The 27,880-nt window shown below is 42.0% G+C and overlaps 1 protein-coding gene across 1 annotated transcript in view; it reads right to left on the bottom strand.

The window, feature by feature from the left end:
* Positions 1-5,913: 5,913 nt before the first annotated feature.
* The window catches only part of LOC144595608 (copper-transporting ATPase 2-like), a 52,953-nt gene continuing 30,986 nt past the window's right edge, over positions 5,914-27,880 (bottom strand). Inside the window, exons 10-19 of the mRNA XM_078403183.1 lie at positions 24,809-24,963; positions 20,118-20,312; positions 17,248-17,430; positions 16,172-16,316; positions 15,354-15,497; positions 13,324-13,466; positions 9,951-10,154; positions 9,660-9,777; positions 7,725-7,827; positions 5,914-6,252 (exon numbers count right to left, since the gene is read on the bottom strand). Coding sequence (XP_078259309.1) covers positions 6,210-6,252; positions 7,725-7,827; positions 9,660-9,777; positions 9,951-10,154; positions 13,324-13,466; positions 15,354-15,497; positions 16,172-16,316; positions 17,248-17,430; positions 20,118-20,312; positions 24,809-24,963 — 1,433 coding nt within the window. The 3' untranslated portion in view covers positions 5,914-6,209. The remainder of the gene's footprint in view (positions 6,253-7,724; positions 7,828-9,659; positions 9,778-9,950; positions 10,155-13,323; positions 13,467-15,353; positions 15,498-16,171; positions 16,317-17,247; positions 17,431-20,117; positions 20,313-24,808; positions 24,964-27,880) is intronic.

The following is a 27,880-nucleotide window of genomic DNA, read 5'->3' as shown; positions in this document are numbered from 1 at the left end:
CTAAACAAAGTTGTTGGGCTTTGGTACAGTTCACTCTCAACTTGTGGTGAGGCTTCTGCTTTATGAGCTTCCTGCATCCATAAATTTGGAACTTTATTATTTGAGAAGAACAAATCCAAATAGTTTTCAGGAACTATGCATACGTAGCAAGACAACAATATGCCGTAACTATACTGTAGTCATGTTTCACATACTGTGGGAATCGGTGTTCCATCATCTGGTTCCTGAATATGCCTCAAAGCTTGCGTCCACCTATCATTGAACACAAATGCTGCAAAATATCTCCAGTGGTGACATTTGAGATACAGTACATCAGTTCTTTATTCTGATACTGTTCAATTTGTTCATTATGTGATTTGCAGTCTTGGAAGGCTGAGAGAATGATGGTAATACGCCATATTTCCTGTTCTTCAGCCTAAGATGAACCAGCAAGAAGGAGGCACATCTGAGGCAGTCCCTGCTGGTCACATAGAAACATTGAAAAAAGGTGCAGGAGGAGGCTATTTGGCCCTTCGAGACAGCACTGCCATTCATTGTGATCATGGGTGATCATCCACAATCAGTAACCTGTGCCTGCCTTCGTCCCACTATACCCGAGAGCTCTATCTAACTCTCTTTTAAATCCATCCAGTGAATTGGCCTCCACTGCCTTCTGTGGCAGAGAATTCCACAAATTCACAACTCTTTGGGTGAAAAAAAATCTTCTCACCTCAGTTTTAAAAGGCCTCCCCTTTATTCTTAGACTGTGGCCCCTGGTTCTGGACACCCCCCACATTGGGAACATCTTTCCTGCATTTAGCTTGTCCAGTCCTTTTATAATTTTATACGTCTCTGTCAGAGCCATTTGTGTTTATTAGCTATTTTAGCATATTATATTATTTTGTATCCTGTTGTATTTTTTTTGGGGGTTGGGGGTTGTCATGGGATGAGTACTAGGCTTTCATATATGGTCATAATGGACTTATACGGATAGGGAGGAGCCAGGGGAGGAGTTAGAGTATAATTCAAACAGCACTGACGTAATGCTTCAGTCACGTTAAGAGCCTGCTAAGACAGAAGGTTTTAGCAAGTCAATAACAGGATATGAAGGAGCAACCGTGAGATATTAATATCTGACCAGAAGTTATATGACGGGAGATATACTAATCTGTTTGTATTATTACTTCAATAAACAACTAACTAAACTGAAACATCGTGAAGATCTCTCTGCTGTTGTTTTGCGTCAAGAAATATCGCTCCACTCCTTCATCAACGGTAAGCTTAAGGACTTTATTGGCAAGGACTAAAGTTGCTGCGATATTCTAAGAACCTATCTCAGCCAGAGTGAATAGATCAAGAGCTATGATCAGTGAGTTAAGATTAATTAACCTGTCTCTAAAGAGTAATTTAAAGTTATAATTGGTTCTAGGAGTGGGACTGGAGCTTGTGTATCGACTGCATGGAACAAGAATTGTTTTATCGCAAAAACCCTGAAGCCGAAACAGACTGATCAGGTCATTGTCTGCGTTGATCTGACTACGGAGAAAGGAAAACTTCGAAAGCCAGGATGTAGCATTAAGCTTTATTGGAATGCTGTTTTTCAGAAGTTGTATTGGAAAACTACGACTGAAAAATGTTGGAAATGCTAGAAACAAAGAAGTGACCTTGTGCAAGCTTGCTATCAGTTTTGTTTTGAATTCCTTTGAAGATATGACTTTGCATCAACACATCTTAAAGGGATATTGACATACAAGTATGCTTGTAGGTAAATCTGATGTTCGGCCAGCAGGCGGCAACATCAGAATGGATTCCCAAAGGGAAAATGGTTTTTCTCCATTTTGTGGAGCTTCTCAGTTCTCTTACGTCTCGAAACGAGTTGCTACCCTGAAAGGACAGTGTGAGATTGAAGAAGAAGAAAAAAACCAGACAAACTCAAGATATAAACAAGCTACCAAGTTAACAGAAATGATGAAAGAGAACATGGAATCAGGTGAAAATGTAAATGGAGTACAATCTAACCTGATTCAATTAATCAAGGAAGCACTGGTAAAGTAAGCCTGAAGATGAGCTCGAAAAGCAAAATCAGTGGCTTCACCAAACAGTGGAATCTTTTATCGGGTTTACACAAGGTACTAAGGATGGTCATCAAACTACACACTCCATTGCTGAGAGGGCTACACAACAGAGTCGTGTAAACTTAGATATCATTGGACCTGAAGACGTCTCAAACTCTATCATTGGTGCTTCAAATGTCTCAAACTCTAAGTTGAGCTAAATCCCGTTCTTCATCTCGTGCATCTTTGACAAACTCTGCTCGTATAAAAGCTAAGGCAGATCTGGCCGTTCTCGCAGAACAGGCTGCCTTCATGGAAGACAGGCATGAGATTGAGGCTCAAAAAGAACAACTGAGAAGAAAGGAGGAAAAACAGAAGAAAAGAGATGAACAATTGAAAAACAAAGAATTGTCAATTGAACAGAAGAGAAGACAATTGGAAATGGAGCTCGGTAGGAAGAGCCAGAAGGAACAGCTGAGAAGAAGGAAGGAACAATTGGAACCAGATGATGCAATAGCAGCAGCCAAGACAAGACTCAATGTACCTGAGGCTAGGAAATCAAGATACAGCTCGACAGTAGCTGATGGGATGAACTTTTATTTGAAAAGTGGAACTGTCAAAGGCCCTACCTTTACTAAGGCAAAAGAAAAGCTGCAAACACCCAAAAGCAGTTTGGCAATGACTACAGAACCAGTAGAATCACAGGTGCAAGAAGATCATCCTGAAATACTTCATATTGAACAAAAGGATAAGGAAAAGAAACCAGAACAGAATGAAAAACCAATTGCGGGTGATGCTGCTCCTCCATCTCAGACGTGTGACCATATCGGGGCCGGTGATAAAACCTCCATCTTCCCCATTGTACCAGTACAAGAGCCACAAGGGGAGCACAGTGTTGCAAACATACTCATTTTTGGATCATGGAAGCTCATCTACTTTCTGCACAGAAAGCTTGATGAGAAGGCTGCACATTTCAGGACCAAGGATTGAAATTCTCATTGGTACCGTGAATCAAGTGAAGCTTGTGACCAGTTGCCTTATCTCAGGTTTGGAAATATCTAGTCTGGATAAAGATGATTTCATTCAACTATCTGATGTGTTTACACATAAGACCAACAATGTTTCTCAGTTACACATTCCCAGACAGGAAGACCTGAAGCAATGGCCTTACTTGAAGGCAGTCAAGATACCTGAAATGGACTCTGGCATTGACCTAGTCATCAGGGCAAATGCTTCAAAGGTATTGGAACCTCGGGAGCTGGTCAATAGTCAAGGAGATGGACCATACGGCATGAAAACCCTACTGGGATCTGTCATCTATGGTCTCCTGAGAAGAGACCACGACAGCATGGATGGGAATGGCTGCCCTGTCGCTGCTGTGAATCGAATATCCATTGCAAGCCAAGAGGAGCTTCTGGTCAAACAATACAATCACGACTTCATAATGGGAAAATCTAGAGTTGACACAATGCTGCAAAAGGAATTACAGCTTCAACTGGACAAATCCATCTTCTGGACTGATAGCACAACGGTGCTTAAGTACATCAGCAACAAAACTAAATGCTTTCAAACATTTGTAGCAAACAGAATCTCTTTTGTAAGGGATGTTACTGACGTATCACAATGGAGATATGATAGCACAAAGGAAAATCCTGCAGGTGAAGCATCAAGAGGACTGACCGCTTCTTAAGCTGGAAGAGAAGAAGATGGAAGAAGATCCTGTCTAATGGGCAGAATATTGGAGACTATACCAGATGCACAAGGTTTTGTGCATGCTGTTCGACCTCAGACAAAGAGCAACATCTTGGAAGGACCGATTATGAAGCTATCACAAAATGCTGGAGTAACTCAGCAGGACAGGCAGCATCTTGGAGAGAAGGAATGGGTGACGTTTCGGGTCGAGACCCTTCCTCAGACAGATGTCAGGGAGGGGGGAGGCGGGTCAAAGAAAGGAAGCTATGTCTGCTCCTGGAAGCTGATACCGGAGTACAGCAAAGACTGGTGGCCTTGAAGATTGAAGAATCACTGTAGTAGATTAGATGCCAATATATAGTGCATGCTTTTTTGATTAAGTATGAAGTTTTTATGGATCCTTTTAATGTTTATTAGTAATTGTTTTGTTATGTACTTGGAGCCATTTGTGTTTATTAGCTATTTTAGCATATTATATTATTTTGTATCCATTTTTATTATTTTTGGACGCTTGGGGGTTGTCATGATACGAGTACTAGGCTTACATATATGGTCATAATGGAAATAAATGGACTGGGAGGAGCCAGGGGAGGAGTTAGAATATGAGTATAATTCAGCCAGCACTGACTTAATGCTTCAGTCACGTTAAGAGTCTGCTAAGACATAACGTTTTAGCAAGCCATACAGAAGTCACAAGAGGAAAAAAAAACCTGCAGATGCTGGTTTAAATCGAATCTAGACATAAAATGCTGGAGTAACTCAGCAGGTCAGGCAACATCTCGGGAGAGAAGGAATGGGTGACGTTTTGAGTCGAGACCCTTCTTCAGACTGATGTCAGGGGTGGGAGAACTCAACATTCTTCTTGTCTCCGACTACATCCTATCTTTGTCCCGCCCCCTCCCCTGACATCAGTTTGAAGAAAGGTCTTGACTCGAAACGTCACCCATTCCTTCCCTCCCGAGATGCTGCCTGACCCGCTGAGTTACTCCAGCATTTTGTGTCTACGTCACGAGAGGAGCCTGCTAAGATATGTTTTAGCAAGTCAATAACAGTAGCAAGTCAATACGAAGGAGCGACGGCGAGATATTAATTTCTTATCAGAGGTTATACAACGGGAGATATACTACTCTGTTTACATTATTACTTCAATAAACGACTAAATAAACTGAAATGTCGTGAAGATCTCTCTGTTGTTGTTTTGCGTCAAGAAATATCGTTCCACTCCTTCGTCAACGGTAAGCTTAAGGACTTTATTGGGAAGGACTAAAGTTGCCGCTATAGTCTCTATAAGATCCCCTCTCATCCTAAACTCCAGTGAATACAAGCCCAGTCTTTCCAATCTTTCCTCATATCACAGTCCCGCCATCCCGGAGACTAACCTCGTGAACCTACGCTGCACTGCCTCAATCGCAAGGAATGTCCTTCCTCAAGGATGTGCCTTGCTTCCACTCCAGTTGTGAGGGGTGCCAGATGCCTGATTCTGAGATTCTTGATTTCACACATGGTTGTCACTGCATACTGACAGACAAGCAGAGCAAGGAGGCCCTGAGACCAGGCTATCCTGCAGACATCGTATGAAACACCAGTGGACAGACTCAGATACACTCTGACCGCACACACATGAATGGTCTTGCCACATGTTCTTGCTGAACCTATCTTCCCCACCTTGCCTGATTTGGTCTAACATACTGAGTTATTAAACAGCACAAACGTCCCTCTTCATTATGCCAATGAGCTTGGCATAGATCTGAGCATAGAACAGTACAGCACAGGAACAGGACCTTTGGCCCACGATGTTTGTGCCGAACATGGTACATTATTTGACTGTTGATTAAAATAATTTATTTGTTTTATTTTCAAGCTGTCCATAACCATCATTTTCTATCTGGCAACTTCAAAAGAAAATATGATGAAAGACTTTCATGAATAATTTAATGAGAAACCGTGAAATCAAAAGTACTGCTTAAAGATACCAGGGATTCTATTATGTAACATTGATAGGAATCACTTTGTTCAGAAATGAACTGAATCAATTTGAAGTCAGAGCAAAGTATTAAAATAATTTTATTGCAGTTTCATGCAATACAGATCTCCAAAGTTAAAGCAATTAGCATTAATTAAGTTCAGAATGGCCACGGACTTAAAGCTCACAAAACTGCTGTTTCACAAAGGCTGTGTAAACATGGTATCACAATTCATAAAACACCTGAATCTTCATCAGTTTGCAGAGCATGAATATATTCTCTCGGTTCATAGTTTCCATCAGTGCTTGGATTCAATGCTCTTCATCCTGCCTCCAGCCAGCAGAGGCCATTTATCAGATTCCTCACGAAGAGATAGTCTCTGATTGCATCATTTCTCACGTTGGTGAGTTAAGAGATAATGGATGAAGGTCCCAGATACTGAATTCTGGAGAATATTGATTCCTTTCATCCATTTTAAATGGGTGATAACTTGGGATAGTGTAAACTGCTTCCGGTGGCTTTATGCTTGGGGATGTAACTTCTGTAGGTTTGGCTTCTTATAGCTGAAATTGAGAATAACAAGATTCTAAACTTTTTCCCTGGATAGAAATGTCAATTTTTTAAGTGTAACTTTAAGATGAGAGGGGGCAAAGTTTAAAGGAGATGAGAGGGGAAATTATTTTGCACAGAGGTTGGTGGATGCCTGGAATACAGTGCTGGGGGTGGTGGTGGAGACAGATACGAGTGTTGTGTTTAAGAGGCTTTTGGATAGGCATGTGGATATGTAGGGAATGGAGGGGAGTGAACCTTATGCAGGCAGAGGAGATTATTTTAGCTTTGCATCATGTTTGCCACAGGCATTGTAGACAACGGACCTGTTCCTTTGCTGTACTGTTGTATGTTTTAATTACATTCAAGAATCTGGACAGGAAAGTATTTCATTTTAATCACCACAGGTGTGATTATTTTAATGGAGTAGATCAAATAAACACTGACACTGCTCTGTGATTCTAAATCATCAATTGAACAACTCAACAGGTGGAAGCAGATACAATAGTGGCATTTAAGAGACTTTTCAATAGGTACATGGATATGCTGGGAATGGAGGGAAATGGATTATGTGCAGGCAGTTAAGAGTTGGTCTTGGCATGAAGTTCTGCAATGGCATTGTGCACCATAGGGCCCGTTCTAGTTCTATTTTAAAAGTGATAAGCAGACCACCATGTAACACTTTATTCCCAGCCACATTGTACAAGAATTGACAAACAATTCTTGACATTTATCTTATTTCAAATCATGTGGAATGCTGGAAATGAAAGACAGCCGAACAAAATAATAAAGAAGGAAGTGATAAATCAATTATTTCAGTACAGGAAAGGGGTTGTATAAAGTATCTGTCCAACTTAACTTATCATGATCAACTCGGCTTCCACTTTCTATAAATGTTTGCCATTCATGAAGGACGTCAACTATTACATAGAGTGATTTGTTTCAGAAGGTCAAGGTCATTTGCTGCCGTCCCTGATTTGTCCTGTTCTTTTGTCGCCTCCAACTGCCCTCCCCCCCCCCTGCCTACTTTATTCTCAGTATGACGAAGAGTCCCAACCCGAAACATCAGGCAGCATCTCTGGAGGAAAACTATCCTTTTCCTCCAGAGATGCTGCCTGACTCACCGAGTTGCTCCAGCACTTTGTGTCTATCACAGGAATAGTCCCTATGCCCACAATATCTGTGCAGTACATGATACCAAGTTAATTTAATCTCCTCTGCCTGCAAGTGAGCCATATCCCTCCATTCCCTGCAATAGAGGTTTTCTAAAGTTTGTATTCAGGTAATTTCTGAAGTTGAGTAGCCTTGGATTCCATCTTGGAATTCTTTAGAGGGAGTAAATTGAAACAATCTCACCTCTGCCAATGCATTGGTAACTTTGAAAGAATGAAAACATACAAATGATATCATCAATCTGTTTGTGAAATAAAAAATCAGCTCTGACTAGCTGATTTAACATGGGGAAACGGGACGCTCAGTTACTCACAGTTTCAACAGTAATGAAGAGATGACAACAGAAACAGAGGAAGCTGCCATTGCAACTGACCCCATCCATGGCTGTAACACCAGGCCGAAAGGGAAAAACACTCCTGAAAAACATACAGGCAGAGAATCAATCATCAGAACAGTCATTCTCGTGTTGAGGCTCAATGACATTTGGCCACCTGTACACAATTTTCAGTGAGATCTCACTTTAACACTTTACACTGCCAATATATGATTTCCGAGTTGTTACGATATGATACAATACGATAGAACTTTATCCCAGGAGGGAAATTGGTCTGCCAACAGTCATAAAACACAAAATACATGAACTTAAAGTGATGAATGGAAAGGATTAGGGATGTGCAAAGATTGGGGGGGAGAGAGTCAGTCTACCCCATGACAGTAGGGGGAGGAGTTGTACAGTTTGATAGCCACAGGGAAAAAGGATCTCCTGAGGTGATCGGTGCTGCATCTTGGTGTAATCAGTTTATAACTGAAGGTACTCCTCAGGTTGACCAGTGTGTCATGGAGGGGGTGAGCTGTATTGTCCAAGATGCTCTGCAGTTTGAGGAGCATCCTCCCCTCCCAGACCACCTCCAATTAATCCAACTCCGCCCCCAGGACAGAGCCAGCCTTCCTGACGAACTTGATAAACCTGTTGGCATCCGCAGTCTTCACCTGACTGCCCCAACACACAGCAGCGAAGAAGATGGCACTGGCCTCCACTGATTGGTAGAACATCTGCAGCATCTTACTGCAGACATTGAAGGAGTGGAGTCTTCACAAAACGTACAGCCGGCTCTGTCCTTTCTTGTACAGGGCCTCAGCGTTCCTGGACCAGTCCAGTTTACCGTCCAGGTACACTCCAAGGTACTTGGACTCCTTGGTAAACTGCACATCCACACTTTTGATGGAGACAGGGGACAGGGGTGTTCGTCTCCTCCTAACGTCCACCACTAACTCCTTAGTCTTGTAGGTGTTGAACTGCAGGTGATTCAGCCCACACCAGTCAACAAAGTTGTTGACTACACCTCTGTATTCAGCTTCCCTCCCCTCACTGATGCAGCCCACAATTGCAGAAAACCTCTGCAGGTGGCAGGAGTTCGAGTTATATCTGAAGTCCGAGGTGTAGATGGTGAACAGGAAGGGAGCGAGGACCGTCCCCTGTGGGGCCCCTGTGTTGTTCACAACCATGTCCGTGACACATTTCTGCAGCTTAATATACTGTGGTCGTCCAGTCAGGTAGTTGGTGATCCAAGTAAAATTATCATAGATATAGACAAACAGCCTTCTGTGGAAGATTAAAATTAAACATATCATGTCAACAATCATATTTTTTGCACCACTGACATTCACAGCCATGATCACATCCAAGGAAGTTGGATGGAAATAGAGATAATTCTGCATCTCTGGGGGATGTGTCAGGGTATGGAAGTGCTGTGTCCAAGAAGCAATTACACTGCCATACTAACGTAAGACTGATAAAAGAGAGAAAAGTTTTAAAGATAAAAAATCTTTCCTAAAACGACCAGTGGAAACTGACCAAGAGCGGGTAAATTTTCCAGTGCAAAATTTTCTAAAGCACGAGGGCTAATTGTTCACTGCAAAGCCTTCCCTCCCTCCCACTCTCCCATTTTCCTCTATCAGAATCTGTGGACCATTATGTTACCAATGCTGGACAGTTTCATCTATGTTTGTGCTAGCCAAGTGCACTGGAATGTCAGATTTGTGCCCCAAACACTTCAATGATGCAAAAAGGAAACTCGCCTTGGACTTGTGTACCTTTTCAATGCATTGCTGATTTTCCACTGGCTCCTCACATTAGCCCAATGTCTTCCCCTTATTACCCTGGAGCAGGGTTGAACCATTTTATTAATTCACCTTAAGGTGAAGAATGGTTTGAATACAAGAATGTTTAAACACAAGAACTACTCACCAGCAGCAATAGGGATTCCAATCAGATTATAGATCATGGCAAAGACAAAATTTATTCGAATTCGAAAAACTGTTTTTTTGGATATATCAAAACAGGCCACAACATCCAGCAGATCATTCTGCAAGCAAAAAAACAGAATGCACGTCATCACAGGATATAAATTAAGGTGATAAAAAAGATATTTAAATGTCGTATTTCAATATACTACTTTCCTTCTGGTCATTCTTTCTTACATAATCTAGACAATGAGAATAGAAGTGCAATGAATGTTGATATGTAACAGTTGCTCACTCTCATAAGCACCACATCGGCTGCTTCAATGGCCACGTCTGTGCCAGATCCAATGGCGATTCCCACATCAGCTTGAGCTAGGACAGGAGAATCATTGACGCCATCTCCGACCATTGCTACCAATTGACCATGTTGCTGGAACTCCTGAAGTTTGGATACCTTTTGGGAGGGAAGGACGTCTGCAATCACTTCCCTGATGCCAATCTATAAAAGAAATAGAATGCAGCAATTGAGATTTTTTTAAATTACCATCAAAACCTTTACCAATTAAATACTTCTGTACTTGAGCAAAATATATTTAGGGGATGGAATGATATGAGTCACTTGAAGGCATAAAGGATTAGTTTAATTTGACATCTTGTTGGGTACAGACATCGTGGCCTGAAGGGCCTGTTCTATGTTTTGATTGAGGTTTGACAAAGTGGATATTTAGCGTAGTATATCTTGAAATATGGGACATACCATCAGAATAAGGGGATACCATTAAGATGGAAATCAGAAGGAATGCATTCTCTCAAAAGGTTGTGAATGTTCAGAACTCGCCACTGGACGGCTGTGGAGGCTGAATCACTAAACAAAGTTGAAGTGGCCAGAGTTTTCATCTGCAATTAAGTCAAAGTTTAAGAGTCAAGCGTGTTTAAGAGTCAGTCTGAAGAAGGGTCTCGACCCGAAAAGTCACCCATTCTTTCTCTCCTGAGATGCTGCCTGACTGCTGAGTTACTCCAGCATTTTGTGAATAAATACCTTCGGAGTGTTTAATAGAGGTAAGTATTGAAAATGGAATGATGAAATTTCATACCTGCAGCAGAACAGGTCTGCAAACACAGTAGTCAAAGATAACATAATTTTTAAAAAAAATTATAAACCTTAATATTACTGCAAAACCCTAATATTAATACAATAAAATTTATTAAAAAATTATAAACCCTAATATTGCTGCAATAAAAGTCCTTAGTGCTACCAAGACAGTTCGTAGTTCATGGTTTAATTGGTGTTTGTAGTATTCAAGAATCTGATGGTGTTGGGAAGAAACTGTTCTTGAACCTGGAGGTTTTCAGACTTACACCTTCTTCCCAATAGTAGGAGTGAAATGAGAGTGTAGCAAGGGTCATCTGGGTCTTTGATGGTTGCATTTTTGAGGCAGTGCCTCATATGGACCCCTGCAAGCATGGGGGCGTCAGTACCTGCGACTAACTGGGCTATGTCCACCGCTTCATTCTTGGGCGTTTGAGTTAGCAAACTAGACTGTGATGCAACCAGTCAGTTGCTTTCTACCATACATCTGCAAAAATTCAAGAAAGTATTTGTCACCATACCGTATCTCCTCTCCTCAATCATAAAGAAAGCCCATCAATACCTCTACTTCTATACCCTACTTCAGGCTTGTGGATCCTCGGTCTTCCTCTTCTAAAGTCAACAATCAACTCCCTGGTCAAACTGATGTTGAGAGCAAGGCTGCTGTTCTGGCATCATTCAAACAGATGGGTGGCAGAGTGGTAGAGTTGCAGCCTTACAGCACCAGAGTTCCAGGTTCGATCTTGACTATGGAGTTTGTATGTTTTTCGTGTGAACTGTGTGGGTTTCCCCCAATTTCTCCGGTTTCCTCCCACATTCCAAAGGTGTATAGGCTTGTAGGTTAGTTGGCGAGGTATAATTGTAAATTATCCCTAGTATGGATAGTGTTAATGTTTGGGGATTGCTGGCAGGCGTGGATTCGGTGGGCCGAAAGGCCTGTTTCTGCGTTGTTTCTTTAAACTAAAATGATTGATCTCCTTTCTATATTCTAACATCATTACCCGTAATTCATCCAACAACGATGGTGTGGTTTGGCGAATTTAAAGATGGAATTGGAACTGTGTCAAGCTACACTGTCATGGGTATAGAGTGAGTAGAGCAGGGGCTGAGCAAGCAGCTCAGTGTCCCAGTGTTGATAGTTATTGAGGAGGAAGTGTTGTTTCCAATTCATGCTGATTGTGGTCTGTTGAGGGGAAAGTCAAGGATTCAGTTGCATAGGGATGCACAGAGACCGAGTTCTCTGAACTTGGTAACAGTTTTGGAGGGGATGATGGTGTTGTAGTCTATGAACAACAGCTTGACGTCTGTGTTTTTATTGTCCAAGTGGTCCATTACAGAGTGAAGAGCAAGTGAGATCGCATCCCCCTTTAATCTATTGTGGCAGTGGGCAAATTGTAGTGGGTTCAGGTTCTTGCTAAGGTGGGAGTTGATGTGCCATAACCAACCTGACAAAGCACTTCATCACCACGGACATTAGTCCATAGTGATTGAGGCATGTCACCTTAATCTTGGCCACTGGTATTATTGAAGCCCTTTTAAAGCAGGTGGAAACCTCCAACAGTAATGAAAGGTTGAAGAGGTCCACAAAAACTCCCACCAGTTGGTCTGCATAGGTTTTGAGGATGAGTCCGGGTATGCAATCAGGTCCAGTTGCTTTCCGAGGGTTCGTCCTCCTGAAGGATCTTCTAACATTGGCCTCGGTGATTGAGATTACAGTGCCATGGTGGGCTGTGGAAGCCTGAGAAGGCACATCAGATCTCTCTATCGAAGCATGTGCAGAATGCATTGAGCTCATCCGGGAGTGATGCCTTGTTGTCTCTTGAGCTGCCACTTGGTTTTGCCTTTTCAGAAGTGATGGTGTGCAACCTTTGCCATAGCTGCTGAATGGCCATCGCACCCTCCAGTTTAGAGTAAATGTCCCTTTTAGCCTTTTTGATAGCCTTAACAAGGTCAAACACCCAAGACCTGGTCCCTAGAAGATTGCAGACAGCCTGGTTCATTCAAAGCTTCAGGTCGGGAAACACTCGGATGGCTTTGATGGGAATACACACCTCCACAAACATTTTCTTATGAAGTCGGCAACAACGGTGGCATATTCATTCAGATCCGTTGCTGAGTCCTTGAACTTCACCCAGGCTACCAACTTCAATCAATCCTGGATTCGTTGCTCTGCCTCCCCTGACCAGCTCGTGCAGCCCACACTGCTGGGGCTGGGCTTTTCAGCTGCTGCCTATACAGGCGAAGGAGGAACACAGCCAGGTGGTCATATATCCCAAAGTGAGGGAGATGGATGGAGCGAGAGGCATCTTTGATGGTGGAACAAGGAAGATAGTGCTGAAGCTACGATCTTATTGAATGGCAAAGCAAACTACTTCCTCAACGTGCTCTTATAAATGGAAATCTATCTGGGCAGCTGGGTGCTTCACAATGCCGAGTGCCATTGCTAGAAGTTAGGAAACATGATGGCTCCCTGCTCTTTCAGATGGAAATAATGTGTAGAATATAAAGAAGGAAAAAAGGTTTCAAATATCGGCAACGCTATGGGGTGGGGGAATAATGAGATGAAATTAGCATCTACCTGGCTAGCAACTGCTACTGCTGTGTTGTAGTTATCACCTGTTAGGAGGACTACATGCACTCCCATGTGTTGCAAGATACTGACAGTCGTTGCAGCTTCGGGTTTGATTGTATCTGAAATTACTATTATCCCAGTAACCGTACCTTCAAAGAAAAACGTATTTTGTGACATGCAAGACATTTTCAGACATGAAAATTCAGCTCTATTTGTACTCAACACAATTCAGACTTAGTATAGATTGCTTACTGATGTTAAATTTAGACAAAAGCCTGTACCTATTTAAAAAAAAATGTTATCATACATATTCTGCCAATACTCAGAATAAAGCATTAACAATCAATAGTATTCTATCATTGTTTATCTGTAACTTCAAAGTTTCCAAAAGCATCTAGAAATATGTGTTTATTTAATGTCCCAGCTATATCTTTATAATTCTGTGTATATTTTTTCCTCCTGATTTTCACAAGTTTGTTTACATGGCTATTTCTAGTTTTATTTATTGTCATATTACAATCCAACACCAGTCCTTTGTTCTGAGCTATGTACAATGGTAATTCCCCATCTCCTTGCTCTCCCCTTTAGCTGCTGTGTTCTCAAAGTTGGAAGATCTGACTGACTGAAGCTAAATCTGTTACCATCAGCAAACCAAGTGGCGAGGCAGGTCGTGTAGAGGAAGTAGGGTGTCTGCAGAAGGCCTTGGACAAGTTGAGTGAGTAGGCAAAGTGGCAGATGGAAAGCAGCGTAGCAAAGTGTACAGTCTTGCGTTTTGGTAGAAGGAATAAAGGCATAGACGAGGCTTTATAAGGCACTAGTCAGACTACATTTGGAGTATTGCGAGCAGTTTTGGGCCCAACATCTGAGGAGCGATATGCGGGCATTGGAGAAGATCCAGAGGAGGTTAACAAGAATGATCCCGTGGATGTTTGTGTTAACGTATGATGAGCGTTTGACTGCTCTGGGCTTGTACTCGCTGGAGTTTTGAAGATTGAGGGGCGACCTCATTGAAACTTACCACATTATGAAAGTTCTGGATAGAGTGGATGTGCAGAGGATGTTTCTAGTAATGGGAGAGTCTAAGACCAGAGTCAAAATAAAAGGACGTAGCTTTAGAAAGACGATGAGGAGGAATTTCTTTAGCCAGAGGGTGTGGTATTTTTAAAACAGAGATTGACAGGTTCTTAATTAGAAAGGGTGTGAAAGGTTACAGGCAGATGGGAGGATAATGGGGTTGAGAGGGAAACATACAATAGATCAGCTATGATTAAATGGTGGAGTGGACTCGATGGGCTGAATGGCCTAATTCTGCTCCAATGTCTTACGGGCCTCCTCAACCTGTACCACCTGCGATCCACCATATAGTAGGTTAATAGGGAGGGTTTGGGCTTGAGACTATATCATCCATTGTCACCCCATCTTTTTTGGGAGTGAAAATTCATTCCTCAGAGTCTAGTTTATCATTAATGTCTGTAGTTAACATTTATTGCTCAGAGTTAGTTACTTAACTATTCATAGATCTAAGGTCTGCTCTAGTTTACGACTATCCACCTGTGCAGCCCATACAAATTGATGAGGTGTGGATTTGTTGGCATCTTTATGCTGTGTGGGAACTTGGATCATGTTCACATTTTCCACTTGCAACAGCCACAAAAGTAAAACATATATTAGATTATAGAATAGAATAACCTTTATTGTCATCCAAAAACATGTTTTTGGACGAAATTACGTTACCCACAGTCAACAATGAGAGGCAATAAAAAAGAAAGCAATAAAGCACACAATCACAAAAACCAACATAAAACAAAAAAACATCCATCACAGCGAGTCTCCTCCAGTCACCTGCTCACTGTGATGGAAGGCCAGAAGAAAAAGTTCATAAGCAAGTAAATTCTTCCTAATTAGTCAATGGAAGGTTGGGATTGTTGCCATTTGTTTGGGCAATGACTTCTGGCATTTTGAACGGTGCATAGTTCGAGCTGATAGCTCATTACATTACAGCAATTCTATGACTGGACAAACTGCATGAGCTTTACCATTAATAGCAAACAACACTGCTGTCCGTCCTTGCGTTTCATGATTAACCATTGTCTCGTCAACATCAGGTCCATAAGATAAACAACTTAGTGTCATCCACTCCCGGTTTCCAATCAACACATTGTAAACCAGAGGCTCTGTACCTGCAAATAGCATAAGATAGAATCTTTAGTTAAATTCATATAAAGCGGGGAAACAGGTCCTTCGGCCCACTGAGTCCTCGCTGACCAGCACAAGTTCTATCCTACCCTTGGGGAAAATTTTACAGAAGCTAATTAATCTGCAGACCTGCACATCTTTGGAATATGGGAGGAAACTGGAGCACCCGGAGCAAACCCACGCAGTCACAGGGCGAAGATACAAATTCCATACATACAGCATCCATTGTCAGGATCGAACCATGGTCTCTGGCGCGCTAACGCAGTAACTCTACTGCTGCGCCATTATGCTGCTCCCAAAGAGCCATCTGCTGCTAGGCCATCCCGAAGCGTCATAGAGTTGTAGAGTTAGACAGCTTGGAGCCAGGTCCTTCAGCTGATCTCATCCACGCTGACCAAGATACTCCATTTAAGCTAGTCCCATTTGCCCACGTTTGGCCCATCTCCCTCTAAACCTTTGTTATCCATGTACTTGTGTTTTTTAATGTCCAAGTGTCTTTTAACAAGTTTAATTAGTTAATTGAATTACTTTACTAGGCACTTACACTTGCCCCTTTATTGCCAAACTGTGGATTATTATTCTCCAGCTGTTTACTGTTGTTACAAATCTGTCGTCGTTCAAATAATTTGTGGTGCAAATGTAGCAGTAAGTTAGTTACCTTTAATCTGAATGGGCTGTTTTGTGCTGGGACTCTGTTCACTTTTCATCAGCACGGTTTCAATGTTGCTAACTTTGCACCTGATGCCACAGCCTGGAACAGAATCAAAATCCGTACAGTTCCCAAGCACGTCTGTGCCAAGCTCCTGAGGCAGGCGGAAACATTTCACCTTAATACATTCGTCAACATATTGCAAAACTTCCCAACAATACAAATAATATCCTTAGTTCAATTTTTAGTTAATAAACATTGCAGGGATCCCAAAGCTTCTTTACCTAATTCTCAATTAATTCAGGTGACCATTAATGAAAATCAAAGGATGGTAGATGCTAGAAATCTGAAATAGAATGCCAAAATGGTCAGGCAGCATCTGTGAAAGAGAAGCAGTTACTGTTTTAGGTCCAGGACCCTTCATCAGAAGTAGAATTGAAGAGGCAAATTTATGGAAACATCTGGTGGAGATGAAGAATAAACATATGCTCCGAATGGTAGGAATTTTGTGGAAGAACAGAAATGCAGATTGATCCATAGACCCTGAATTGGATGTATAAATAAAAATGGTATTTAGAACTTAATATGTGTGGATGTTTACATAGAGGGAAATGTTGCTGAATTTATGTAACCTAATATTTCAGTTCCAAATTCTATACAATTCCTGGCATCACAGTAAGAAAATAGTAGAACCAATTAAAGGGCACAGATACAATTGGACCTCAAATGAACTGGTCTAATTATGAAAAGAGTTGAAAATATGAAGTTACACCACACGAAAATGAAGATGGCAAAATTAGGACCAGAGACTGGTGACAGTGAGGTGGAAAATGAAGAAGGCAAATGCTAGTTGGAAGTAGGGCCTGGAATTATCCTCACCTCATCAAGATGAAATAGTCCACAATAAGTAGAGCTCTCATCAATTAAAGTGCACGACTTTTAAAATGGCATTAGGTCAACAGTCTCCCAGTGATTTCTTTTACTGAAATTCAGCCCACTGTATCATAATGAAATACTATTTTAGTGCTAACAGGAGATTGGACTCAGGAACTGAGAGAAGCAGTGTGAAAATATCTAAGACTTACTTCTTTGCAATATTTGATGATGGCACTTGCAAGAGGATGTTCACTTCTAGACTCTGCAGTGCCTACAATTACAAGCAGTGTCTTCATTGGAAGCTGAGTTGTCTCTTCCAGTACCAGAACTTTTATTACCTTTGGAACACCATGTGTAACTGTACCAGTCTTGTCAAACATCACCACTTTTACCTGGAGACAAAAGCTCATTTCAGTACAGCTGAATAATCAAAGCTAGCAAATACATTGATTTTTCAAACAGAAATTATAAGTCTTTAGGGAAGAGTGATAATCATAGTATCATAAGAGTGTCAGGAGGTGGAAGTTAGTGGAGTGGCTATTACTGAGGACAAGATGCTTGGGAAGCTGAAAGGTCTGAAGGTGGATAAGTCACCTGGACCGGATGGAGTGCACCCCAGGTTTCTCAAAGAGGTGGGTTTAGAGATTATGGAGGCATTAATTGTGATCTTTCAAGAAGCACTAGAGTCAGGAGTGGTTCCAAACGGTTGGAAATTGCAAATACTACTCTGCTATTCAAGAAGGGAACAAAGCAGATGAGTGGAAACTATAGGCCAGTTAGCCTGACTTCAGTGGTTGGTAAGATTTATTATAAATGATGAGATTTCTGAAGTTCATGATAAAATAGGCCGGTCAGCATGGTTTTGTGAAGGGGAGATCTTGCCTGACGAACCCATGGGAATTCTTTGAGGAAGTAAATAACAGGATAGACAAAGGAGAGTCAGTGGATGTTGTTTGCCTAGATTTTCAGAAAGCCTTTGATAAGGTGCCACACGTGAGACTGCTAAAGAAGATTGGAGCCCATGGTATCAGAGGGCAGATACTGGATAGCAGGTTGGCTGGATGGCAGAAGGTAAAGAGTGACAATAAAGGGGGGCTTTTTCTGGTTGGCTGCCAGTAACTAGCAGTGTTCCGCAGGAGCTGGTGCTGGGGCCGCTGCTCTTCACGTTGTATATCAATGATTTAAATGAGAGGATTGAAGGCTTTGTGGCCTAGTTTGCAGTTGATACGAAGATAGGTGGATGGGCAGACAGTGTAGAGAAAGCAGGGACTCTGCAAAAGGACTTGAACAGGTTGGGAGAGTGGGCAGAGAAGTGGCAGATGGAATACAGTGTAGCAAAGTGTCATGCATTTTGGTAGTAGGAATAAAGGTGTAGATTATATTCTAAATGGTGAGAGAATTCAGAAATTAGAAGTGCAAAGAGACTTGGGAGTGCTGATGCAGGATTCCCAAAAAGTTAAATTGCAAGTCAATCAGTGGTAAGGAAGACAAATGCAATGCTAGCATTTATTTCAAGAAGACTAGAATATAAAAACAGGGATGTAATGCCGAGGCTTTATAAGGTGCTGGTCAGACCGCATTTGAAGTATTGTGAGCAATTTTGGGCCTCATATCTGAAGAAGGATGTGCTGGCGTTAGAGAGGGTCCAGAGGAGGCTTACGAAATTGATCCCAGGAATGATTGGGTTAACATATGATGAGTGTTCAACAGCACTGGGCCTGTACTCGTTGGAGTTTAGAAGGATGAGGGTGGACCTCATTGAAACTTACCGAATAATGAAAGACCTGGATAAAGTGGATGTGGAGAGGATGTTTTCACTAGTGGGAGAGTGTAGGACCACAGGCCATTAGCCTCTGAATAAAAGGATATACCTTTAGGAAGGAGATGAGGAGGAACTTATTTATTCAGAGGGTGGTGAATCTATCAAATTCATTGCCACAGAAGGCTGTGAAGGCCATCAAAAATTTATATTTTTAAGGCAGAGATTGATAGATTCTTGATTAGTATGGGTGTCAGGAGTTATGGGTAGAAGGCAGGAGAATAGGGTTGAGACGAAAAGATAGATCAGCCATGAGCAAATGGTGGAGTAGATGATGGGCCAAATGGCCCAATTCTGCTCCTATCACTTATTAATATAATTCCCATAGAATGAGATATGAAATTATACAGGGGTATTAAGGAAATGGCAGAATCAGTTGGAAGTGTTATGTCTGCAGTCGTGGAAGACAGCACAGAAGACTTCCAGAAACAGTGAAGAACAAACAGATCTAGAAGGAACGAGGAGCTTAAAAAAAAACCACGGACTGGAAAAGTTAAATGGATTGAAAGCCAATAGGCTCCCCAAATTGTCTTGACCTACATCCTGTTTGGAAACGGGTACTTCCGAAACAGCATACAAAACCTGCATTTTTCTGAAAATTTCCTGTATTTTAGAATGGTTCCACAGATTTAAAGCTAGCAAATATACCTCCATTAGTGAAGAAAGAATAGAGAGTGAAAGACGAGTAAGACTAACATGATTAGCAAGGAAAATGTTTGAATTTATTATTAAGGAAATGGTAACTGGGCATTTAAAATATAATTCTCGGATTGAGAGGAGTCCACATGGATTTTCAAGAAGGTAATCACATTTGATATGCCCATTACAGATTTTTGAGGACACGCCTGGCAAAAAGGGGATGTGGTATATTTGAACTTTCAGAGAGTTTCTGGAAATTATATCATACGCAGTGAATTGAGGAATGGGTAACACTGAATGAATAGGTCAGATTAGGAGATGGTAGTTAGTGGGGTGACACAGGGATCAGTGCGGCCCAGTTGCTCACAAATTCTACCAGTACTTTAGATGAGAGAATCAGGTGGGTACATCTCATTTTCTTGTGGTACAAAATTGAGGGCAGAATTGGTCCCCTTTTCACCCTTCTCCTCCACAGCCCTGCAAGCTTTTCTTTTTCAAGTAAAACAATGAGTTTCATGATCTTTTGACTGGATGGCCATGAAAACATTTCTTGCATGTTATCAATCAGGTTTGATTTTGCCGTGGCAATAATTCTTATTCAATCACTCTACAGCCACTGACCTTGCATGCCATCTCCAGTGGTTCGCCGCCTTTGATGAGGATGCCATTTTGAGCACCGACCCCTGTCCCCACCATTACAGCTGTAGGAGCAGCCAGTCCCAAAGCACAGGGGCACGTGATGGCCAATACCGTAATGGAAGTCTTAAATGCGAATCTGATAATCAGCTCAGCTTTTGAAATATGCATGTTGAAATCCTAAAAACAAGTCAAGAATGTAATTTGAAGTCATTGAATCAAAGGTGTATGAAGTATGAGCTATTCAGCCGATTGTGATGATGTGGTAAAAGAAACGGACCATCTTATCTAATCCCACCTTTGATGTGTTGCCCTATGGGTCACAGTTCTTCAGGTAACATCAAGCATTTCACGAGTGTGCTGAAGGCTTCTTCCTCCGTAACTCTAAGGGATATGGGGAGAAAGCAGGAACGCGGTACTGATTCTGGTTGATCAACCATAATCATATTGAATGGCGGTGCTGGCTCGAAGGGCCAAATGGCCTACTCCTGCACCTATTTTCTATGTTTCTATGTTTTTTGGAGCAAGTTCTAATTTCCTATAGGGTGGTCAAGAAGATTTTTGGAACATTGACCTTCAATAGTTAGGGTATCGGTTCTAGAAGTAGTGACATTATGTTACAGTTGCACAAGACGTTGGTGAGGCTGCATTTGGAATATTATGTTCAGTTCTGGTCACTTTGCTGTAAGAAGGATGTTGTTAAGCTGGAAAGAGTGCAGAGATTTACATGGATGTTGCCAGGACTCGAGGGCTTGAGGATATGCAGAGGCTAGGACTTTATTCCTTGGAGCGCAGGAGGATGAGGGGTGATCTTATAAAGGTTTATAAAATCATAATGGGAACAAATGGGGTGAATTCACAGAATCTTTTATCCATAGTAGTGGCATCATAAATCAGAGGATAAAGATTAAGGTGAGTGGGGAAAGATGTAATAGAAACTGGAGGGATAACCTTTTCATACAGTTAGTGAATGTAATGAGCTGCCAGAAGATGTAGTTGAGGCAGGTTTTCCTATTTTAACAGCATTTAAATAGGAAAAGTTTAGAGAGATATGGATCAAACATGGGCAGATGATACCAGCATAGATGGGACATCTTATTTGGCATGGGCAAGTTGGGCTAAAGGGCCCCTTTTGTGTGTTGAATAACTCTATGTTACGGATAGTAGAGGTTTTTAGGAATGTGGGCCAAATTGGGTTTGTTTAGAAAGACATCATGGTCAGCACAGATGTGTTGGGCCAAAGGACTTTTTCCCTCCTGACTCTATTACTCAAGTAGGAGTGACACAGTGGCGCAGCGGTAGAGTTGCTGCCTTATAGCGCCAGAGACCCGGGTTCGATCCTGGCTATGGGTGCTGTCTGTACGGAGTTTGCAATTTCAGCATTTTCAATTATTATAAATTTACATTTACATCAAATCTAGGTATAGAAGTTCTGAGCTGAGAAGTCAGGGGTCATGTTGCAGTTACATAAAACGTTGGTGAGGCCACATTTAGTGTTTCCTGTTCAGTTTTGAACTACATGTTATAGGAAAGATGTTGTCAAGCTGGAAAGGGTGCAGAGAAGATTTACGAGGATGTTGCCAGCACTCAAGCCTGAGCTACAGGGAGCGATTGAGTAGGCTAGAACTCTATTCCTTGGAGTGCAGGATTATGAGGGGTGATCTTATAGAAGTATACTAAATTATGAGAAGAATAGATCGGGTGGACGCACAGAGTCTCCTGCCCAGAGTAGGTTGAATCGAGAACCAGAGGATATAGGTTTAAGGTAAGGGGGGAAAGATTTAAATATTTTAACCTGACTTAAACCTGACTTTTTTTTACACAAAAGATCGTGGGTACATGGAAAAAGCTGCCGGAGGAGGTAGCTGAGGCATGAACTATCACAACGTTTAAGAGACATTTAGACAGGTACATGAATAGGATAGGTTTAGAGGGATATGGGCCAAATGCAAGCAGGTAGTACTAGTATAGATGGGACATGTTCGTCAGCGTGTTGGAGCGAAGGGCCTGTTTCCACGCTATATGACTCTAGGTGCCCCATTCCCATGACCCAAACATTCCTCAATTCTTCCCTAACGATTGATGGTGATTTAAGTATTTTTATTTTTGAAAAAAATATGATATTTTATTAAACTGATAAAAGTTGAAAATAAGTTGTTTTCTGATCCTCATATCCACCTTTGTTTCTCATGTTGGATTTACAAGGGGGGAGCATAAAAGCCTTGTCCCGATACTTTGCACGATGCGGACATTTATTTTAAAACACAAACTGCTGGAGGAACTCAGTGGGTTAGGCACCATCTGTGGAGGGAATGGGCATGCGCTGAGTTCCTCCAACACTTTGCCTTTTTGCTCAAGATTCCAGCATCCGCAGTCTCGGTGTCTCCTGATGACATTTATTTTAAACTTACGTTAAAACAAATTAGACAAGTCTTGGAATGACAAGTTCTACTGTGACAGGTATTACATGCATTTTATTGCTACCTACTGGCGAGCTCCTTTTCATGATTTCAAAGTCAACAAATCCAACGGCAATCCAGGCAATAAGTGTAATCAAAGACATGACAACAATAAAGGGAATGAAGTATCCACTCAGATTATCTGCAAGCTGTTGAATGGGAGCCTGCAAAAGTCAAAATGTACTTCACTTAAAATTTACAAAATCAGCTGAAAGTTAAGAATTATATCCTCAGCTGAAAAAAAATCTTACTTAAAATACTACATAATTCTTTGGAAACCAGTTTTATTTCCTTGTCTGTATAACTTGTCTGTATAACCTTGTCTGTATAACCAAGCCCACAGCCAACAATGGACCATTGTGAGCTCCACCTTTCCTTAATCGTCGTTACTTATTGCATATCTTTCATTCATTTGTTCTATATCTCTCTATATCACTGTCTATATTTCCTGTTTCCCTTTTCCCTGGCTCAATCTGAAGGGTCTCCACCCAAAACATCGCCTGTTCTTTTTCTCCGGAGATGCTGCCTGACCCATTGAGTTGCTCCAGGTTTTTGTGCCTGTCTTCGGTTTAAACCAGCATCTGCAGTTCACATTATTTCCTTGATTTATTCTGAACCTCCCTGTCTTTTCACTCCCAACAAAACTAATAATGGCTAAGCGATTCATCCTGGATGAGAATGAATGTTTTAAAATAATTTATGCAGTGCTAAAATAACTGATGCTTTTAGGATAATGTGCAATGCTATTAAAAAGTCCCCATATTTTGTGCAATTATTTACATTAAATGTGACATTTGTTGGCGTTATGCTCATTTCTTGGAAGTATGTGAGAAGCAAAGGCAATGGGTTTCCTTGGTCATCCATCTTCCATCATATAGTCTATCACTGCGCCTACACCATAACTTGAAGCAACACATAACAACTGAGTACGTACTATTGTGAACATGAAGAGCTTCACTTGCCTTCATATATGCAATGCGTTGCTTCTTACTACAGATTTATTTCACCACCTTTCTCCCCAATCAATGTAACAGAATGATTGTTGTCGCAAGGTTTGCCAGGAAATACACATAATATTGTTCCACTATGAACAACTTCATCTTTGCTACATTCACAGACTTTATTGGATTGGTGACTGCCTTTTGCTTTTTCTTCAATCACAGCTTCTCAATGCATCTACTTCAATCCATCGACTTCAACCTCATTTTATTCTTATGTGAAGGAAATAAAAACTGCAGACGCTGGTTCGCAGTGGAGCAGGAAGATGTGTAGGAACAAAAACTGCAGATGCTAGTTTTCTGTCCTGGGCCTCCTCCATTGTCAGAGTGAGGCCCAGCGCAAATTGGAGGAACAGCACCTCATATTTCGCTTGGGTAGTTTACACCCCAGCGGAAAGAACATTGACTTCTCTAACTTCAGGTAGGCCCTGCTTTCCCTCTCTATCCCCTCCCCAGTTTGCCCACTAGTCTTCCTGTCTCCTACTACATCCTACCTTTGTCCTGCCCCCTCCCCTGACATCAGTCTGAAGGTCTCAACCCAAAACTTCATCCATTCCTTCTCTCCCGAGATGCTGCCTGACCCGCTGAGTTACTCCAGCATTTTGTGTCTTCCTATTGTTCTTATGCGACATCTGTTGGCATGGTGATCGGCATTGGCAATGGGCTGAAGGGCCTTTTCCTGCGCTGTATTGTTTTATATTCTATGACTCCCTATCCAATCAAGACAACATATATTAATACACATAGAGCACTAGGTTAACGCTAAAAGGCACATGAAAATCATTCAAAAAAGATTTCTAGCTTCTGCAATATTATGATTTTGTATAATTTTACACATTCATCACAAATTAATGGCTAACCATAATCTGGTTGGAGTCATAGAATCATACAGTGCAGAAACAAGTCCTTCTATCCACCAAATCTGTACCAACCATCAAGCACTCATTTACATGAATCCCAACTTATTTTTGCTACATTCTCATCAACTAACTCCAGATTCTACCAGTCACCTATGCGCTACCAACCTGCATATCTTTGGAAAAACCATGTGGTCACAGGCAGAATGTAAATATTATCCAGATAAAAATCAGGATTGAATGTGGGCTGTTGCACTGTAATAGTTCTACTAGCTGCACCACTGTGCAGTCTCTGACAGTATAAAATGTATACGCAAGTAAAACCCAAACTTCATTTGTAAGCATAAAAGTGGCTGATTTACTTTTGATGTCTGCGCATCTTCTACTAGTTTGACAATCTGTGATAATGTTGTTTCTGCACCAACATGGGTTGCTTTAATCAACAGAGTTCCTTGTGCATTAATAGATCCGGCAATCACTATATTTCCTGGTCTTTTCACAACTGGCATAGACTCTCCTGAAAAGTAAAATCACTAAGTTATTCCTGCACAGTATAAATTTGGAGTCTTACTTCTATACATTGTATGGACATCCTTGACGTACTTAAGCAAGATACCAATTCAAAATAACAAACTAAGCTGAACAATGGTTAGATATTTATCGATCTTCTTTTCAAGAAATAACAAGGACGTTCGAGAGCTGAGAGACAGCTGAGAGAGAAGGCTTGTGCTTTGAATTAAGTTCATATGTCTGTGCTAAACATGTTACCAAGAACAACTTTTATCCACCTGTGCATAATCCCTATACCTCCACCCTCTGCATATCCATGTGCCTGTTCAAAAAGTCTTTTAAATGCCACTATTGTATCTGCCTCCACCACCACCAACCCTGGCAGCATGTTCCAGGTTCTCAACACCCTCTGTAAAAAGTTGCCCTGCACATCTATACATTACTAAAACTCTTATCTTGTATATTTGTGGGTTTGTTCCCGAAATACAGCCAAAGCGGTACACGATAGCGCAAACATTTTAAGCCCACCTTACCGCACCATTGACTTGCGGTTCAAATGGTTGTTATTCACATTTTAAACTTTAATAAATTTGATTGCCTCCATCACCTCCCCCCCACGTGGGGGCCGGCGCGTCCTGATTGGCTACCTCCGTATTGACGTCACAATGAAAACCCAATGGGTACGCGCATGCGCAGATAGGGCCCCATTGATCGAACACTTACGTAAGATGGCCACCGGATCCGCGCATGCGCAGTTAGGGCCCATTGATCCAACACTTACGTAAGATGGCCACCGGATCCGCGCATGCGCAGTTAGGGCCCATTGATCTAACACTTACGTAAGATGGCCACCGGATCCGCGCGTGCACAGTGGGGGGAGGGTTGCCGCTCGGAGGGGTGCGGGACCCACGCGAGAGACTGGAGTGGCGGCCAATGGGGGAGGGGGAAGAGGAGGGCTCTCCTGCTGTTGGCCGACGCGATGGCCGACCGGGCCCGGGGTGAGTGGCTCCTTCTCCCCTTTCATCTCCCCTTTCATCTCCCCCCTCGCCCGCCCTCAGACCCGGGGGAGACTCCCCGGCCGGCAATGGGTCCACAGGTTGTCAGTTGGGGGAGGGTTGCTGGGACCATCCTTTCTATCCAAGCCTTTCACTATTTGGTACATTTCAATAAGGTCCCCCCTCATTCTTCTAAACTCCAGCGAGAACAGGCCCAGTGCCGTCAAACATTCACCACAAGTTAACTCACTCATTCCTGGGATCATTCTTGTAAACCTCCTCTGCACCCACCCCAGCACCAGCACATCCTTCCCCAGATATGGTGCCCAAAATTGCTCCCAATACTCCAACTGCGGCCTGACCATGGTCTTATAGAGCCTCAGCATTACATCCCTGTTTCTGTATTCTTGCCCTCTTGAAATAAATGCTAGCTTTGTGTTTTCCTTCTTCACTACCAATTTGACTTCCAGATCAACTCTTTGGGAATCCTGCACCAGCACTCCCAAGTCCCTTTGCACCTCTGATTTCTGGATTATCTCCTCATTTAGAAAATAGTCTACGTCTTTATTCTTACTTCCAAAATGCATGACTCCACACTTTGCTACACTATATTCCATCTACCACTTCTCAGCCCACTCTCCCAACCTGTCCAATTCCTTCTGCAGAGTCCCTGCTTTCTCTGCACTATTTGCCCCTCCACCTATTTTCATATCATCTGCAAACTAGGCGACAAAGCCTTCAATCCCCTCATTCAAATCATTAATATACAACGTAAAGAGTAGCGGCCCCAGCACCAACCCCTACGGAACTCCGCTAGTCATTGCGGCCAACTATAAAAGGCCCCCTTTATTGCCACTCTTTGCCTTCTGCCATCCAGCCAACCTGCTATCCATGCTAGTATCTGCCCTTTGATACCATGGCCTCTCATCTTTCTTAGCAGCCTCACGTTCAGTGCCTTTCTAGGTAAACAATGTCCACTGACTCTCCTTTGTCTATCCTACCATTTACTTCTTCAAAGAATTCCAGCAGATTCGTCATGCAAGATCTCCTCTTCATAAAACCATGCCAACCGGTCTATCTTATCATGAACTTCTTTGTACTCTGTAACCACATCCTTTATAATGGACTCTAAAATCTTACCAAGTGGATATGTTCTTGAAAATGTCATAATGTTCAAATCCTGTAATTCCTCAGTCCATAACTATATGCAGCAAGATTTAGACCACAGGTTTATCTGGACCCTAGGACCCGAGGTAAGTAATATTTATGCCAGGCAGTGACCTTCGACTAGAGAGAGACTAACCACCCGAATGTTGATACTCAACAAGTAGCGGCCCAAAGCATAACAATCTTATCAGGGTCACCACTGACCAGAACTATAAATAGTCCAGCACAATTTCTTTGGTTCCAAGAGCAGGCCATAGACTAGGTATTCTGTGGTAGATGACTAACGTCCTGATACCCCAAATCCTTTTCATCATCTACAAATCACGAGGCCGCAGCATGATGGAATATTCTTTATTTGTATTTGTAATGACTCTCAAGGAGTGGGCTATCATTCAGGACCAAAAGCTCTGCTGCATTATAATAATAATAATAATAATAATAAACATTTATTTTATATAGCGCTTTTCCAAATGCTCAAAGACGCTTTACAAAACAGTCATGACATAAAAACAAACAGACGAACTATCCTGACGGAGATCGGCGAACAAATAGCGCCAGCGTCCTCTCACGTCAGGGTCCGGCAGTAGACAATAAAGAACACAAGACACACAATTACAATTTTAACACAAACAGCCATCACAGTGATTGCTCCAGGCACACCCTCACTGTGATGGAAGGCAAAGAAAAGTCTTATCTCCTCCTCATTCTTCTCCCGTGCCACGAGGCGATCGAGGCTCCCGAGCGATGGAAAGTCCCAGAGCC

The sequence above is a fragment of the Rhinoraja longicauda genome, chromosome 7, assembly GCF_053455715.1.
Source record: "Rhinoraja longicauda isolate Sanriku21f chromosome 7, sRhiLon1.1, whole genome shotgun sequence".
Classification (NCBI taxonomy): domain Eukaryota; kingdom Metazoa; phylum Chordata; class Chondrichthyes; order Rajiformes; family Arhynchobatidae; genus Rhinoraja; species Rhinoraja longicauda.
Note: the sequence above shows the minus strand (reverse complement) of the source record. Positions and strands in the feature narration are given on the sequence as shown.